General features: G+C 48.2%; 2 protein-coding genes and 1 long non-coding RNA gene across 6 annotated transcripts in view; 2 read left to right on the forward strand and 1 right to left on the reverse strand.

The window, feature by feature from the left end:
• Positions 1-1555, forward strand: part of CD5 (CD5 molecule) — a 32621-nt gene extending 31066 nt beyond the window's left edge. For both annotated transcript variants that reach the window (XM_050956273.1, XM_050956274.1), the window contains exon 11: positions 182-1555. The gene's annotated coding sequence lies outside the window, so the exon portion shown is untranslated. The remainder of the gene's footprint in view (positions 1-181) is intronic.
• On the reverse strand, positions 23-10296 carry VPS37C (VPS37C subunit of ESCRT-I). Of its 3 annotated transcripts, none has more exons than XM_050956346.1 (5): positions 9473-9786; positions 7551-7665; positions 7280-7451; positions 6305-6387; positions 23-211 (listed from the first exon to the last, which is right to left on the reverse strand). In XM_050956346.1, exons 1-5 carry the CDS (start codon positions 9505-9507, stop codon positions 125-127), a joined length of 492 nt encoding a protein of 163 aa, XP_050812303.1. In that variant the 5' UTR covers positions 9508-9786; the 3' UTR covers positions 23-124. The 3 variants fall into 3 exon arrangements, with proteins under 3 accessions (XP_050812303.1, XP_050812302.1, XP_050812301.1); XM_050956345.1 differs by lacking the exons at positions 23-211; positions 9473-9786 and adding exons at positions 3824-6024; positions 10104-10296; XM_050956344.1 differs by lacking the exon at positions 23-211 and adding an exon at positions 3824-6024.
• LOC127052686 (uncharacterized) overlaps positions 10099-16771 on the forward strand; it is a 28266-nt gene continuing 21593 nt past the window's right edge. The window contains exon 1 of the long non-coding RNA XR_007774866.1: positions 10099-10188. This is a non-coding gene — a long non-coding RNA (uncharacterized LOC127052686). The remainder of the gene's footprint in view (positions 10189-16771) is intronic.

Here is a 16771-nt window from a genome sequence, read left to right on the forward strand (position 1 = left end):
AAGCCATTCCCTAACCTTGGCACTGTATTGCCAGGCTGAGCCATTCCCAAATCACGTCATCACCAAACCCAAGGAGGGGAGGGGAGACACAGGAGAGCTGAATCAATCGCTGTATTTGCGCTTCTCAAACTCTGGCAGAGGTTAAGTGATTTTCTATGTGGTTTGTTTTCTTGCCCTGCAGACAGAGGTGGGAATCTGGCAACTGGAAAAACTGACAGAAGAGAAGAAAAAAATTACCTGAGAAAATCCTGCACTGGAATCATTTCCGTGTTACTACATGCAGCTGTAAAGGCTTTTCCCACACTGCCAGAGACATAAGATGGGGAAGTCAGTGTAGCCCCAAATTACACATCCCTTTCCATGCATAGGGGCAAAGAGAATCAGGATGTCTGCCTTTGTTTCCCCCCAGTGACCTTTGGCAAGTCACTTAGGCTCAACATGTCAAAAGCACTCATAATTGTGCAGGTCTCTATTTTTTGGTGCACAGCTTCAGACCCACTGGGCCTAATTTTCAGCCGTACTGAGCACTCACAGCTCCAGCTGAAGTCAATGGGCTTGTATGTTTCATGCTAGGCAACTAAAATTTGGGGCACCCATGATCAGTGGATTTAATTTTTACATGTTGGTCACTAACCTCTGTATTCTATTCTATTCGGGTTCTTGTATTATGCCCATCACTATGGTATGTGAGCACCTTCCTATGACAAATTCATCTAGCATTCCTCGCTTGTGATTTCTTCTCCATTCCTCTCACTCAGAGGAAATTTGTGCGCATGTTTAAGTTGATTTGTTGTTGTTTGTTAAGGGCAAGCAAGTGTAAGAATTGTGTTTTACATTTGGGCTGCGAAGTGGTGATGTTTATTTACTTAAGATATGTCTACATAAGCTTTAGTGTAGATCCTTCCAACATTAATGGAAGGGTTTTTTCCATTGATGCAGTTAATCCACCTCTCCGAGAGGCAATAGCTAGGTTGACAGAAGAATTCTTTCATCCACCTGGCTACATCTACAGTAGGGGTTAGGTCAACCTAATTATGGTGTCTGGGGTGCAAAATTTTTCTCAGCCCTGAGCAATGTAGCTATGTTGATCTAATTTTTAAGTGTATACCAGGCCTTAGTCCCTGGAGAAGTGGACTGTAGAGTCTCCATGCCTGCTCTTGCAATTTAAATCAGTCGAATACTTCACTATCTTCCAAGGATATTGTAACGCCAACTTCATTAATATCTGCGAGGTGCTCGGATACCAGGGTAATAAGTACCATGGAAAAGATTATGAGTAAACTGTCTTCTTACGTCACTTAGGAAGCTGTGATGATGCATGTTTGGCTCAGCAGACAGCTGAGGTACCTCAGGAGTACAATATCCTGTGGTAATGTGTATGTGAGTGGGGCTGGTGTGTATGTGTGGGGGTGTGCGTGCCTAAGTTTGTGAAGAGAAGGCATATGTAAGATCGAGGCAAGCTGGATGTGTGATAAGAGTGGGAGGAGCTAATGTTTAACACAAACATGACATATTTAATAAGCAATAACAGTTGTAATAAAGCTTTTTTATAGTAGTTATGCTTGTTTTTTCAATATAACAGAATGAGCAATACCCTTCGGGAGGAGAGGGGGGAGCTGAGGCACTAGACTGGAGTTCAAAGGAGACTGGGCTTCATCATGGTTCTGCCATAAATTCTCTGGGTGAACGCGGGCAAGTCACTTATTCTCTCTAGGCCTCAGTTCCCCCTCTGTAAAATGGGGATGGTAATACTCTATACATAGACAAGAGAAGCAAGCCCTCTGGAGCCATGCCTGTCTCTTACTTGGTGCATCTCCAGTGCCTAGCACAATTCAGGCACTATTGTAAAACAAATTAATAAGATTTTCCTAAAGCCTGGTTCTGAAGTGACATGGCAAAAAGGCATGGTCAAGCTCCATGCTTATTTCTCACAGTGAATTTCATATCAGTTCTCTCAGATGACATGAGAAAAGATGTTTCTACTAAGTGACACAAGCTCAGCCTGTTATCTGACAGTTAAGCTGGGATCTTACTGGCTTGCATAACGCTGATAATAAAGATTCAGCAGCTGGAACTTGGCTGACATGTGTGCTGATGATGCCAGACTCAGAAGAGAATTTAAATAACTTTTCCAAAGCTGCGTGGGGGCTAAGGAGTCAAAAATACTAAAGCCTTATTTGTCACTGAAATCAACAGATCCAACTCTGACTACACACAGGGAGCAGGCCTGTGGAGTAAGGCAGTAACATTTTTATGTAGTCACTTATCATAGCAAAATTATACTTTAATATATTAAATCTAAAAGGAGACTCAGTCTCATCCAAAGACCACTGTAATGAATGCAGTATAAGTTCCTAGAAAAATAAGATAGATACTTGCAGATTTTTAAGAGCCTTCTCTTAGACTACTCCTGAAACACACTTCACACTCTACCTCAAACTATAGTGCTATTAAGTATACGGTGACACCATGCAGAAAATTTACCAAACCAATCTGGCCTGTGTTCTGCAGGAAGTCAGACTAGACAATCATAATGGTCCCTTCTGACCTTAAAGTCTATGACGCTAGGTTTCTGCTTCTTTCTCCTTCCCTATGACTAAAGAACATTTGTGTGAAAACAGATTATCACATCTGATTCTGAGTTAATCCAACCATTCTTTGTTTTAACTCACTGTCCTGTAATTTCATTATCTCCTCAGCAGACAGCTGTTATGTCACAGACAGGCATATGATGTTATTTGTGAAATAAACAACAAAACCCAGCTATGCTCTTCTCACCCAGACAAAATGAAGAAAAAACTCACTCCTTACATCTGCAGCGAGACTGTTTGAAACATAGGAGTTTGTGCTATTGTTGCTGTTTCCAGTAGATAAAGAAACAGTGAGCAAGGGGGAACACACAGAGAATTTATATTTCCATGTATCAGAGGGGTAGCTGTGTTAGTCTGGATCTGTAGAAAGCAACAAAGAGTCCTGTGGCACCTTATAGACTACATCTGACAAAGTGGGTATCCACCCACGAAAGCTTATGCTCCAATATGTCTGTTAGTCTATAAGGTACCACAGGACTCTTTGTTGCTTTTTATATTTCCATGAATTTAGGGAACTAGGTAGAAAAAGTTTACAAAACCAATACCAGAAGATCAATGACTAGTTCTCTTTCACAGAATTTGCTTCTCAGTGAAGGTCACCATGCATCCTGGGCACTAAAGAACTACTCAGCTGGTGCTGTAGATGGAACAGACCAAACAATATGGAGATGACAGGACCTGCCCTTTAAAAAAAATAAAATAAACAAACTTTGGCAATAGCCTTTGCTGGGTTTGTAATTGTGACTGGGTGTGTGTAACCATGGAGAGGGAATTACCCTCTCATTCAAGCCGAGAGAGAGGGTCCATTCAGGTCAGCTTTGAGACACCCAAAGCTGCAGAAATGGGGGTTGAGGAGGTCAGTATTAAACCAAGACTGAAAGGGAATGAGACAAAGGAATGAGGCGCAGGATGGGAAAATGGAGGATAGAAACTACAGTGCACAGAAGAGGAAGGTAAAGGAGAAATTATGCTGAAGCATGAGATCAAATGGCCCCTGGAGAAGAGGATTGCATAAATGGGCGCCTAGGGTAGGTTGCAGACTGAAAGGCTGGAAGGAGGATATATGATGTATACAGAATTTGGCAGCAAGAGATAGAAGAGGAAAGACTATATGAACACGATCAAAGGGAAATCAATGGAAGGATGCTGAGTTGGCAAAAACACAAAATCAATACAAAATTTCAATCAGGCACCACTTCATGTCCCAAAACAATCACAGCTGCAACCCTGTGTGCAATTAATCAAGTTTTATTACTCTAATTAATCACAGATAGGGACCCGTTTCCACCAAATTCAAAAGCATTCAACCTGGTCTAGTCCATTAGTCATCTATCTTTATAAATAACTTACAGGCAAGCAAACAGAATTTGGTAGGTAAGTGCAGAGCAAAGCAAAATATCATTTATGTTCAGAATCCTTCATTCTCTCTGTTGGGTCCATTGTTTCCTCAGGTCAACACAGGAGGAAAGGGGCAGATGCGGGGTAATGCAAGGGATACTGGATGCTTCGTGATCCAGTGTACCTTCAACCCTACCGCAGGTCACTAGAGAGAAGGAAGAGGCATTGCAGGAGGCCTTACATGCCTCAGTGTTTCATTGAACCATTACCAAAGTCTGGATAGTAGTAGTGTTTCCACCATCAATCAGCAAATAAGGCTCAGTCACCCAGATTTCTACAGGTCAAGGCACATGCTGCCTTGCCTCCAAATTGCTAGCAGCTCCAGAAGCATCACGCCAACCCATTTTATCTCCATGGCAGAACAGATATTCCACATATCGAATCCCAGGGATATTTCATGACCCTGATGCCTTCTCTGTGATAATCCACATCCTGCAAAGGAGGACTCACAGCCTGTCTCATAGCTAAAAGGGGCCAGTGCTAAAGAGGCCTTTCCCCATGAGTAGGTTGGAAACAGCTGAAGTGGATAGACAGTGGCAGCACTGGACAGACCTTTGCTTTGCAGTAAAATTGTAGTGATAAGGAAATGCTGGCCCTGCAGTGTGCTGGCAGTGGGAGGACTGAAGCCGGTTTTGGAGTTATGCTACAGTGACATGGGGCATATCAAGGACTGACCTATCCCAACATGCTAGCTAGTCACTTATCACTGACAAGATAAATTATGCATTGATTCTGAATCTGGCTGACTCTGCTAATCTAGTTTCCAAATGAGTTCCCTGGGAAGAAATACGAGCATTTCTGGTCAAATATTGTTTGAGATTCTTACTCCATCTCTCACAAACCTGTGTGTTTAGAATTCTTTTGGTATATATCCATGTACACACAGGCATCTCATGCATAGGTCCTCAGCTGGTGCATGTTTTGCCCATTTATAGTAGCAGAGAATCTGGCCCACTATTTGTATTTCTAACACGGCTTCGAATGACCAACCAGTACAAGTGGCCACTGAAGAATGCCAGCAGTCATCACACGGTATTATTCATTAACCAAAACCTAAAATAGTGCAATCCTCGGATGTCCTGTTAGGTTGTCCCTTTGTCTTACACCTTATGCTGCTAGTGTGTATATGACGCCAGAACCACACCTCTCATCATACATAATGCTTATACATGTATGGATCTGAGGACAACACTGCCATCTCTTTCTTCTTTCGCGTATTTCTCAGCAAGGATTGATATCTCAGACCATGACACAGGAGAGGATGATGAAGCAAGCTCTCCAGAAGTACTGACTAGTATCCAGGCCAAGCAGGGCCTCGAGGTGGTGGGTATCCAAAGGGAGAATGTGAAGCTGGGGGATACGGAGACTGGGATGGAATTGGGAAACTAGGTAGCGGTGGCTGGGTTGGGTATGGACACTGTGGTCTTCCACCTCCTGGTGGGAAATATGGAGGCTGGGGAGGCTGAGGGTACCCCAGTCCAGATGGAGCTCTGGGCTGGGATTGAGGGTAACCTGAGGCAGGTGGTGGACCTCTGCATGGAGACCCAGGGTACCCTGGAGCTGAAGATAAGCCTCTTGTCTGAGGCTGGGAGTATCCTGGTGTTGAGCCTCGAGGTGGGTATCCAGAAGCTGGTTTATAGGGAAATGTGGGTTGGGTGCTTGGCTGAGAGGAGGTGAGGGGCCCCATTATAACTGGTGCTCCAGAGAAAGGAGCGGGTTGGAGAGCTCCATGGGCTTCTGGGCCTACAGGCATGCCTGGGGCTGGACTATAGGGCAAAGGGAAGGATGGTGTTCCTGATTGGAAGGGCTGTGGCTGCTGCTCGTCAGCAGGCCCAGGAGTTGTGTGAGGAGCAGGATGCTGGTGGTTAAAATGAGAGTCATTGGCTGGTTCCTGTGAAGCTTCAGACTTCCTCAGTACCTCCTGGAGCTTTTCCACTCTGACCCGTCGCAGGTGGGACAACTTCCTCATGGAGGAAAACTGCTCAAGAAATATCTCCAGTGGCACTTCGCCCTCCAGGAACTTCTCGGCCATAGTCTGAAACACAAGGCACCATTGATACCACTGCTGCCCCCTCTAATGTTCTCTACCAGCTCCAGCTCAGACCCCATGTTCTCAGACATGGCCTAGATCACATGGAAACAGTTAAACCACTCAACCGTAAAGGAGTGATAATCCCAATCTTTAGGACAATGGTGTCAATCAATGGGAGATAATCTCCAATTTAGGGTGTTGGTTGGAGAGGATAATTTCAAGTTTTCAGGGAGATTGACTAATGGCAATTTTATTTCAATTTGGACTTAAAAGTTAGAATCACCTCAGATTCCTCTTCAATCCTTTGGCCCTCCACCTGCAGAAGATTTAACAGGGTCCCAGGCTGCATGGCCGTAGAGAATTTCTCTAGGGAGGAAAAATGTGATGACTAAAATGTGACATACAGAAACTAGGCAAAATAACCATGTCTCCAGCTCTCTCAGAGACAATACTAGGGACCTATCCCAAAGCTCTATGCTTTGACTCATGATCCCAGCAAAGTGTAAAGAAGTAGAAACTATGTCACCTTCCTGCCCCATGCCACCAAAACTCTGTTAAACCCCTCAAAATCACAACAGGAACCTTCGCTGCCTTGGGAAGTTTTAATATAGGAAGAAAACAGAAGGAGAAACCAACATTGTGCAGTCTCTTTTGACTAGGGAATCACCTCTATTCTGTCCAGGTCAGTCTGAACAAACACCAGGAGAAGACAGGAGTACTTGTGGCACCTTAGAGACTAACAAATTTATTTCAGCATGAGCTTTCGTGAGCTACAGCTCACTTCTTCGGATGCATAGAATGGAACACACAGACAGGAGATATTTATACATACAGAGAACATGAAAAGGTGGAAATATGCATACCAGCAGGAACAGTCTAATCAATTGAGATGACTCTTCCTGCTGGTATGCATATTTCCACCTTTTCATGTTCTCTGTATGTATAAATATCTCCTGTCTGTGTGTTCCATTCTATGCATCCAAAGAAGTGAGCTGTAGCTCACGAAAGCTCATGCTGAAATAAATTTGTTAGTCTCTAAGGTGCCACAAGTACTCCTGTTCTTTTTGCGGATACAGACTAACACGGCTGCTACTCTGAAATCTGGAGAAGACAGATTCAGAATACAGATCCCTTGTATAGAAAGGGAGCTCCTCAATCTGCTGGGCAGGAAGTGGGTGGGGAGGGAGGAGGGGAAGAAGCCCTGGTTATAGATGACCTGACTGCACTCGGGAGGGTAGGTGGTTTGGGAGACATGTACCCAGTTTTGCCTTCTGCTCCTGGCACTGTTCTGCCAGCTTCTGCAGCTTCTGGTATCTGTCGGAAAGGTTTGTGCGGCCAGTTTCCAGCGGTGTCTGGAACTCCAGGTTCTGCTCTGCCAGGCTTCGGTTTGTGGCCAAGGCCATCTCCCTTTCCAGCTGTAGTTCCTGGACCTGAGAGGGGAGATCAAAAGCCACAGCCAATGAGGAGCAGTACCTCCTATCTACATCCACACACTTTCCTCACCCTGCAGCATGCATGGTAATGTTTACCTCTGTTGATTCTAGTGCCAGACGCTGGATCTCCTCAGAATTCCCCTGCAGCTCCTGGAGCTCCTTCACAGATAGGTCCCTTAATGTCTCCATTTTCACTGGGGAATGTGAATTCCTAAGAGATGAGGAGTGTAAATGGACAATTACTAGGTTTCACAAAGCAAGCTGCACATTGACAATATATAGATATAAATCCCATGACAGACTTAACAAGAGGCTTTGATAAATGATGTCAACCAACAGTGGTGGGGAGGATTCTGTCACACTACAGACAACGGACAGTCTGAGGACAGAGAGAAAAAGAAAACACAGCAGATCCAGCCATTTTGATTTTGGCAACTGTCTTTCCATTTCAGGGAGACAAGGTGAGTGAGGTAATATCTTTTTTTGGACCAACATCTGCTGGCAATAGAGGTAAGCTCAAAAGCTTGTCACTCTCACGAAGAGAAGTTGGTCCAATAAAAGATATTATTCATCTACCTTATCTCTCTAATATCCTGAGACAAACATGGATACAACAACATTGCATTTCCATTTCAGGGACAAAAGAGGGAGGTGATTCATACACTATGCCAGGACAAAGGCATTTAAAAGTGGAGAAAAACACCTTCTCAGACATACCAAATAGTGTGGTTATATCAACCCACTTCTTAAACAACTTCACTAGCTGGCCATTTATTTCAGGATTATGCTCAATATGATCCCCCCCTTTGTTTTTAAAACCAATCGTCTATCTCTGGACACACTTCCCTGCATATTTTCATGCTACTCCTCTACACATCACCTGATGTAAATGCTTTCCACTCTGGCACTCCTGACACCTGGAACAGCCTTCCTGTATCTCCCTACCTTTTCAAATTATGTCTGACAATAAGTTTTTATCTTCTTGCCTATGTCACACCTGAATTTCTCTTTCCTTTCTTTTCCCTTTATGAATAAATACTTTCATCTTTTCCATGCAATGGGCTCCTACACCTTTGTAAATCAGGATTAACTCTACTGAGGTCAGTGGAATAAACCCTTTGCAGCACTCTTTTCCATCATTTATATATGCTCTGGCTGTCTTGTGCCATTTAGCTTTGTTACATGTTAAGGTCATACTTTGTCAGAGAAGTGCTATACACAGTAACTGTGAACAAAATAAAAACTAAATGGGGAAAAAAAAAAGAGGTACATTCCTGCAGAGGTGCGAAAAGGGACCAATGAGACAACTAGTGCAGATTTTAACCTAGTAGTAACTGCGGCTGTCTGTTCTACCCCTGGTTCAAGTGAAGCATCTCATAGATTCTGCCTCTGGAGATGTTGCATCAGTCTCACAACCAAACCCATCTAATAATCATGTTGTGAAACCAGAAGGCATATGTGCATCAGCAAATTTTGTCATCACATTGTAGACCCAGAAACAAACTCCAGGCTTACCTGTCCCAGGAGCCACATTCGCAAGATGAATGAAATAGGGCAGTGAGAACTTGGGCAGCTGGAAACCCTACCTCGTTTCAGCGTATCTATAATCTCCTAGAGAACAAAAGCAATTCTAATGGCATGGCCACATCTATATTAGAATAATTTCAACAGAGAATGTTCACTGGTAGAACTGGCTTCTGCTGAAGAGGCCCTAGAATCAGAAGCCTGGAAAGCCCAGTGTGAAGGGGATGGGGGCGGGGGGACCTATTTAGTAAGTCATTTGATGAGCAGCAATGTTATTTCTCAGCTGATGAGGGCCATTCATTAGTAATAGTGAAAGCAAGTGGCTTATGAGGCGGCCTATGGGGTCAGATCCACTGAGCGTGTTGGCATAAGTCACCCACATAGGCTGGGTCTGGGAGGGTTGGTGCAAGTCACGTGCATGGGGCAGCCCTGGTTGCAATGGCACAAGTCACGTGCATGGGGCAGCCCTGGTTGCAATGGCACAAGTCACTCACCTGGCAGCAGCAACAGGAGGGTTGGCATGAGTCATTCACTTAAGGCTGGTGTTAGGCACATTGGGTACAGCCCACTCCCAGGCCGGCAGAGCATAATGTGAGTCGTGAACACAGGGTGCGGCTGGGTGTGCGGGCACAATTCACCCACACGAGGACTGCACTGGACACTGATGCAAGTCACCCACATGAGGAAGGGCCAGCGCTGGGCACATAGGAGCAGCCATCCGCTCTGGCTGTGTGGGGGCCGAGTTACCCACCCTGACGGCACTGCCCCGGGTGTGTTGGTGCGAGAGCAGGGTGGGGCGTGGGCCGAGACAGCCAGGGGGCCTCGTGGCGCAACAACCCCTCCCACCGCCGGCGAAGGGCGGGAAGGGCACCACGCGCTGGGCTGGACATTGGGGGCTGATGCACGTGCTACGCCACCTGGAGAGGGGGAGAGAGATCGGCGCGCGAGAGAGGAAGGCGGGGCGTATGGAACGTCGGCGCATCCTCGCGCGCACAGTCCGTCAAGCCTCCCGCCCCTGTCGCCAGCTGAGAGCAGGGGAAGAAGAGAGCAAATCCCCCCTGTTCTCGCGAGACCTAGCCGGGAAGGGGTTAAGCGATAAAGAGCCGATAATCAGAGACAACTCACCTGTGAGCACACAGGGAGCTTCCAGTGCCATACACTTCCGGGTTCCGGTCCTCGTCCGGAAGTGAGCCTCACCATTGCTGTGGAGGTAGGGGGGAAGAAGGTGATCGCCCCTGGGAGAATGGTACGCTCCGCAGCTAGCCCTGTGTTCAGCGCTTTCAGCCGCACGCCATCTTCGTTCCACAGTGAGGCTGCGGAGGGGGCGGGGCGGGAGTCAGCCGAGCGCTCTCCCACAGGAAGGGGCGGGGCTGGGCCTCAGGCTGCTGTCACTAAGCGCCATTCCCACGAGAGCGCGTGCCCGGGATGGGGGGAGGGGAAATCCTGGGTCTGGCCCGGCTCTGACCTGGGCTAATCCAGAACAGGCCAAACCCTCCGGGGCTCAGCTGCCATGATCAGCCGTGTGGGGGCAGAGCCAGTGCCGGGTTTACAGTGGTGCCAGCGCTGGGTGACCAGACAGCAACTGTGAAAAAAACGGATTGGGGTGGGGGATAATAGGCGCCTATATAAGAAGAAGTTCCCAAAAGTGGGACTGTCCCTTTAAAAACGGGACATCTGGTTACCCTGTGCCAGTGGCGCCATGGAGCCAGGTCCATGCACTGCATCCTGAGGACCTCCCCACCCCCCAAGGCTGCTGGCTCTGCCCATCACTAGCTTCTCTTCAGCCCTTGGCCCCAGCTGCTGGCTTCTCTCTGCCCCCTGGCCAGATAACAGTGCACCTGGGGCTCCCATCCCTGCTTCCCACCACTTTTGGAGCCGCACCTGTTTCACTGGAGCTGAAGCACTTGGGACTGGTGCAGAAGCCTGGCTAGTCTCAGCCAATTGGGGGCAGGGGGGACATTGGGGAGGCTTGGTTGGGCCCCTCCGGGCAAGTGGGTCCTGAGGGAGGCTGGCTGGGGCAGGCCCTGGCCTGACTGATCGCACCTCTTCCGAGGGGTCAGAACTATTTCCTGCCTCGGGACCTGCACTGGCAACTCAACCCAGCAGATAGTCACCTCCCAGCAGAGCTGGTGAATGTGGCCGGGAGGTAGGGCGTGGGGGAGAGGTTGTCTGGAGGGTATGGGTGGTGGGGGTTGCTGGGCTGTGATGGGGTGGGGAAGATCTGTGTGCTGGGGCACTAGGGAATGGGGTTTCTGTGTGGGGTGCTAGGCAGTTGTAGTGGGGCTGTGAGCAGGGGGTGCTGGGCAGGTGTGTTGTGCAGGGCACTGCGCATTTGTGGTAGGGGCGGGGGGGGGCTCTGGCCATAGGGAATCAGAGGGCTGTTCCAGAGTTGGAGGGGCTGGGGGCTCTGTGGCTTGTCATGGGCCCATCCCTGAGGGGAAGGGGCATGGTGGCAGCACAGGGCTGGGTGGGCCACTGTGCGTATGGCAACTGCCGGTTTGTAAATAGTGCCTTTGCACTGGGCTTGGCGGAGCAGGGCCGCCCATGCTAGGCCCCAGGCTAGCCCCTCGCTCCATGGACCGACCCCTTCTGCGCCACACTCCATTGCCCCCTTGGGGGCCCACAAATATGTTTGGTGCCAGGCCCACAAAAGGTTAATCTGGCCCTGGCGCAGAGCACCGGGGTTCTGGAGCTCAGGGGCCTAGCATGTTTGGTAGGGAGATGCCTCCATTCCCTTCCCCCAAGCACTAGGCCCTGCCCATGGTTCCTGCATATGCCACAACCCTCCCAGGCCCCAGCTGACTCCCTGCTTCATTAGCTCCTGGGCACGGCGTAGCTTTGGCACAGGAAGAGTTAATTCGTTTCCAGACAGTCCCTGCCTGGTGCGGACAGGCATGAACCCAAAGACAGCCGTGGCACCTAGAGCAAGCACCATCATGCTGAAATAACCACAGCACATGCAACACCAAGCTGCTGCCAGGACCCCCACTCGACAGTATCGCTGCCGAGGCATTTTCCGCACATGGATTAGCCCAGAAGGGGCTATTTGGGAAACACTTGGTACCAGATGTGATCACGCAACAGCAGTGCTAACAGGCTTCAAGCCCCTGGGCCCAGACCTTTTCTGTTTACTCATCAGAAACAAAGGGAGCTGCCTCCATCCCCACCTCCTCATCTAGATTTTGGGAGATGTGGTTAGAAACTATCCAGGGAAACAGGGACTCTGGGATTCAGATCTCATTTAATGTTTATCTAGGATTTTTTGTTTGGGAGGGAGGCAGGGAGAGAGTTGGTGGATTTAGCCTTCATGGGATCCAGATCCTTCCCAACCTTCCCCTTTGCTCCCAGTCATGAAGGTGTTGCTGATGAGACACCTGTAGGCCCTCGCTACCACTTCTTCCAGGCATCACCATGCCAGTGCTATCTTCTCCCTGTCTCCTGCTGGGCTGGAGGAACTGGGCACCCAACCAACACCAGAGTCGTAGTCATGTCTTTACAACTTTACTTGACTATTGACATCACTTAATCCCTGATTGTCTAGACCTGGTAGTATCAGCTCCCGACTAGCTGGCTGTTGTCCCCATTCCCTTGACTGCCCTCTGCATAATTGATTTGGTGTACAATTGACTCTTTCATTAATGGACTCCCAGCATAATTGTTTCATTATTGATTCCTTGTGTTATTACTGCAGATCATAATTGATTCACTATATAATTGCTTCCCCAGTTAGCTGACTCACTGCACAATTGAACAATAGCAGGTCTAGTCAGTGCTTTCCTATCACTCTCTTCACTCCCCTTCTTTACATCAGTGTCTGTGTAGGGATTTGCTTTGGGTACAGCTATCAGGCCCAGCCACTCCTGTAGCTGCTCAAAACCAGGGTCAGCTCCATCAGTACAAATAGCAGTTTTGCTTGTCTACACTAGGGTTTTACATTGGTGGCTGAAATTGAGCCAAAACCCCAGTGTATGCAAGAGTTTTGTCTTTGATGTCTCTTCAGAGCTGCATGACTTCCCGCAATGCTGGGACCTTCCACAGAACAAGGAGGCTCCCTATGAAGCTAGATTTCCCAATAGAGAGCTCATCTTGCACTGATTAACCCATTTTTGTTCTATGCCTCTGCTCAGTAAAGCTAATTCCTATCAGACACGTTCCTGCCAAGTCCAGTCCTGTCAGTAACAAAGAAGAACAGCAAAGGAGACTGCCCTGTGGCAAAATAAGCACAATGAGCATGGAGATGCAGATGGAGAGTGAAGATATAGAAGGCACAGAACTAGAGGGGTGAAATTAGATAAAGATATGATGGGGGATAGGTATACAGTGCCTAGAAGATTGGCATCCTGATCCATGACTGGTGCATCTAGATGCTCTTGCAATATAAATAAATTATTACACTAGACACTGTAGGTATTGTATATCAACCTCCACCATGTGACAGTGGTATGTATAACCTTGGTTAACGCAGATCATATGATGAACCTGGAAATAAAGATCAGTCTCTTCCCACAATCGCTATGTTAGATCCCTAGACTTTCACATTTTAAGAACACTTTTTAACTACTGGATTCTGGGAAACTCTCATGGGAGAGTGCATCACCTACTTTGTTAGAAGCTACTGAGATGTGCTGAATTTCAAAATCAAAATCTTGGAGAGCTAAACTCCAACGAAGAAGTTTCTTGTTGTTCCCCTTGGCAGTATGAAGCCACTTTAGCGCAGCATGGTCAGTTTGTAGCTGGAACCGCCGTCCCCAAACATATGGGCGTAGCTTTTCCAGAGCATACACAATGGCATAGCATTCCTTTTCACTGACTGACCAGTGACTTTCCCTCTCAGACAGTTTCTCGCTGAGAAACACGACAGTATGGAAGTTGTGATCCGTTGCTTCCTGCATGAGAACTGCTCTTATACCACGCTCAGATGCATCAGTGGTTACTAGGAATGGCTTGTCAAAGTCCGGGGCCCTGAGCACAGGGTCAGACATGAGCGTTGCCTTAAGTTGGGTAAAGGCCTTTTGACACTCATCAGTCCAGTTAACTGCATTTGGCTGGGTCTTTTTGGTCAGGTCGGTCAGTGGGGCAGCAATTTGGCTGTAGTGTGGTACAAATCGCCTGTAGTACCCGGCCAAGCCTAAGAAGGATTGGACTTGTTTCTTTGACCTTGGGACAGGCCACTTTTGGATAGCATCCACCTTGGCCTGTAGGGGGTTTATGGTTCCTCAACCCACCTGGTGCCCCAGGTAAGTCACTCTGTTTTGGCCTATTTGACACTTTTTGGCCTTAACAGTTAGTCCAGCCTGCCTGATGCGCTCAAAGACCTTTTCCAGGTGTAGAAGGTGTTCGGGCCAGGAGTCTGAAAAAATGGCCACATCATCGAGGTAGGCAACTGCATATCCCAGTCCTGCTAGTAGACCCTCTACCAGCCTCTGGAAGGTGGCGGGTGCATTTCGCAGCCCGAAAGGAAGGACATTAAATTCATACACCCCACATGGGTGACGAATGCTGACCTTTCCTTGGCAGGTTCATCTAGTGGTACTTGCCAGTACCCCTTGGTTAAGTCTATTGTAGAGATGAACTGGGCACATCCCAACTTCTCCAATAGCTCATCGGTGCGTGGCATTGGATAGTTGTCTGGACGAGTTACCGCATTGAGCTTACGATAGTCCATGCAAAAGCGTATTTCCCCATCTGGTTTGGGTACCAGAACCACTGGAGATGCCCATGCACTGGTAGATGAGCGGATTATACCCATCTGTAGCATGTTCTGGATCTCCTGTTCAATAGCAGCTTGGGCATGAGGAGACACCCGGTAGGGTGGGGTTCTAATGGGATGAGCATTACCTGTGTCAATGGAGTGGTATGCCCGTTCAGTCCGTCCTGGGTTGGCTGAGAACAATGGGGCGAAGCTAGTGCACAGCTCCTTGATTTGTCGCCGCTGCAGACATTCCAGGGTGGTTGAGAGGTTCACCTCTTCCACGCCACCGTCTTTTTTCCCATCGTAGTAGACACTGTCAGGCCATTCAGCATCATCTCCCTGGACTGTAAACTGACAAACTTGTAAGTCTCTGGAATAGAAAGGCTTGAGAGAATTAACATGGTACACTCTAGGCTTTAGTGAGGAATTGGGAAATGCTATGAGGTAGTTCACAGTTCCCAGGTGCTCTTGGACTGTGAATGGCCCTTCCCATGATGCTTCCATCTTATGGGCCCCGTTGCGCCTTCAAGACCATAACCTGGTCTCCTACCTTGAAGGAACGTTCTCTGGTATGTTTGTCATACCAGGCCTTTTGTTCTTCCTGAGCATCCTTTAGGTTTTCTTTAGCAAGGGCTAAAGAGTGTCGGAGAGTGCTTTGTAGGTTGCTTACAAAATCCAGAATGTTAGTTCCTGGAGAAGGCATAAACCCCTTCCATTGCTGCTTCACCAACTGTAATGGCCCCTTAACCTCGTGACCATACACAAGTTCAAATGGTGAAAACCCTAAACTGGGATGTGGTACAGCCCTGTAGGCAAACAGCAACTGCTGCAACACTAGGTCCCAATTATTGGAGTGTTCGTTGACAAACTTACGTATCATGGCCCCCAAAATTCCATTAAACCTTTCCACCAGGCCATTGGTTTGATGGTGGTACGGGGTGGCAACCAAGTGGTTCACCCCATGAGTTTCCCACAGTTTTGCATGGTCCCTGCCAGGAAATTAGATCCTGAATCTGTAAGGATGTCGGAGGGCCAAGCTACCCTGGCAAAAATGTCTGTTAGGGCGTGACACACAGCGTTAGCCATGGTGTTGCCTAGAGCTACTGCTTCCGGCCATCGAGTAGCAAAGTCCACGAAAGTCAGTACGTACTGCTTTCCTCTGGGCATCTTTTTTGGGAAAGGACCCAGAATATCCACAGCTACTCACTGAAATGGGACCTCAGTTATGGGGAGTGGCTGGAGAGGGGCCTTGACCTGGTCTTGGGGCTTTCCCACTCTTTAGCATACCTCACAAGACCGGACATACTTGGCAACATCCATGCCCAAGCTTTCTGAAGGCTGTCATCTGCTTCCTGCTCAGTCTGGAACTGTTCCCTTGAGGCTGGGGTCACCAGTTCTTCCTCAAACTGGGGACTTGGGCTTGGTCCCTCTGGAAGCGATGTAGGTGATGGGGTTGTTTCCGTTGCTGGTGAACCGCTCTCCGCTGGTGCACCTGAGGGTATTTCAGGCTCTGGCTGAGACTTTTGGGTATGGCTGTCCGTTGCTTCTGCCAGTTCTGGCTCGCTGGCGCCCTCTGGCGTTGAGTTTGAAGATGTGGTTGCACTTGCTGGTGCTGGTTGCTGTTCGAGTTCCGGGCCTGAGACTGGAGGTGCTGTGGCTGCTTCAGTGGTTGGCATGGAATCTGGGTCCACTACCTCTGTCTGGGTCTCTGGTAACACAGACGGGGCGTCTGTGGACGGCTCAGGAACAGGAATGGGTCTGGAAGCTTGCCTGGTTTGACTACATGTAACCATTCCCACTTGCTTGGCCCGCTTCACCTGGTTGGCCAAGTCTTCCCCCAGTAGCATGGGGATAGGATAATTGTCATAGACTGCAAAAGTCCACATTCCTGACCAGCCTTTGTACTGGACAGGCAGTTCAGTGGTAGGCAAGTCTACAGCTTGTGACATGAAGGGGTAAATTGTAACTTGGGCCTTTAGGTTGATGAATTTGGGGTCTACAAAGGATTGGTGGGTAGCTGACACTTGTGCCCCCGTGTCTCTCCACGCAGTAACCTTCTTTCCGCCCACTCTCAAATTTTCCCTTCGCTCCAAGGGTATTT

Source organism: Gopherus flavomarginatus, chromosome 5, assembly GCF_025201925.1.
Source record: "Gopherus flavomarginatus isolate rGopFla2 chromosome 5, rGopFla2.mat.asm, whole genome shotgun sequence".
NCBI lineage: Eukaryota > Metazoa > Chordata > Testudines > Testudinidae > Gopherus > Gopherus flavomarginatus.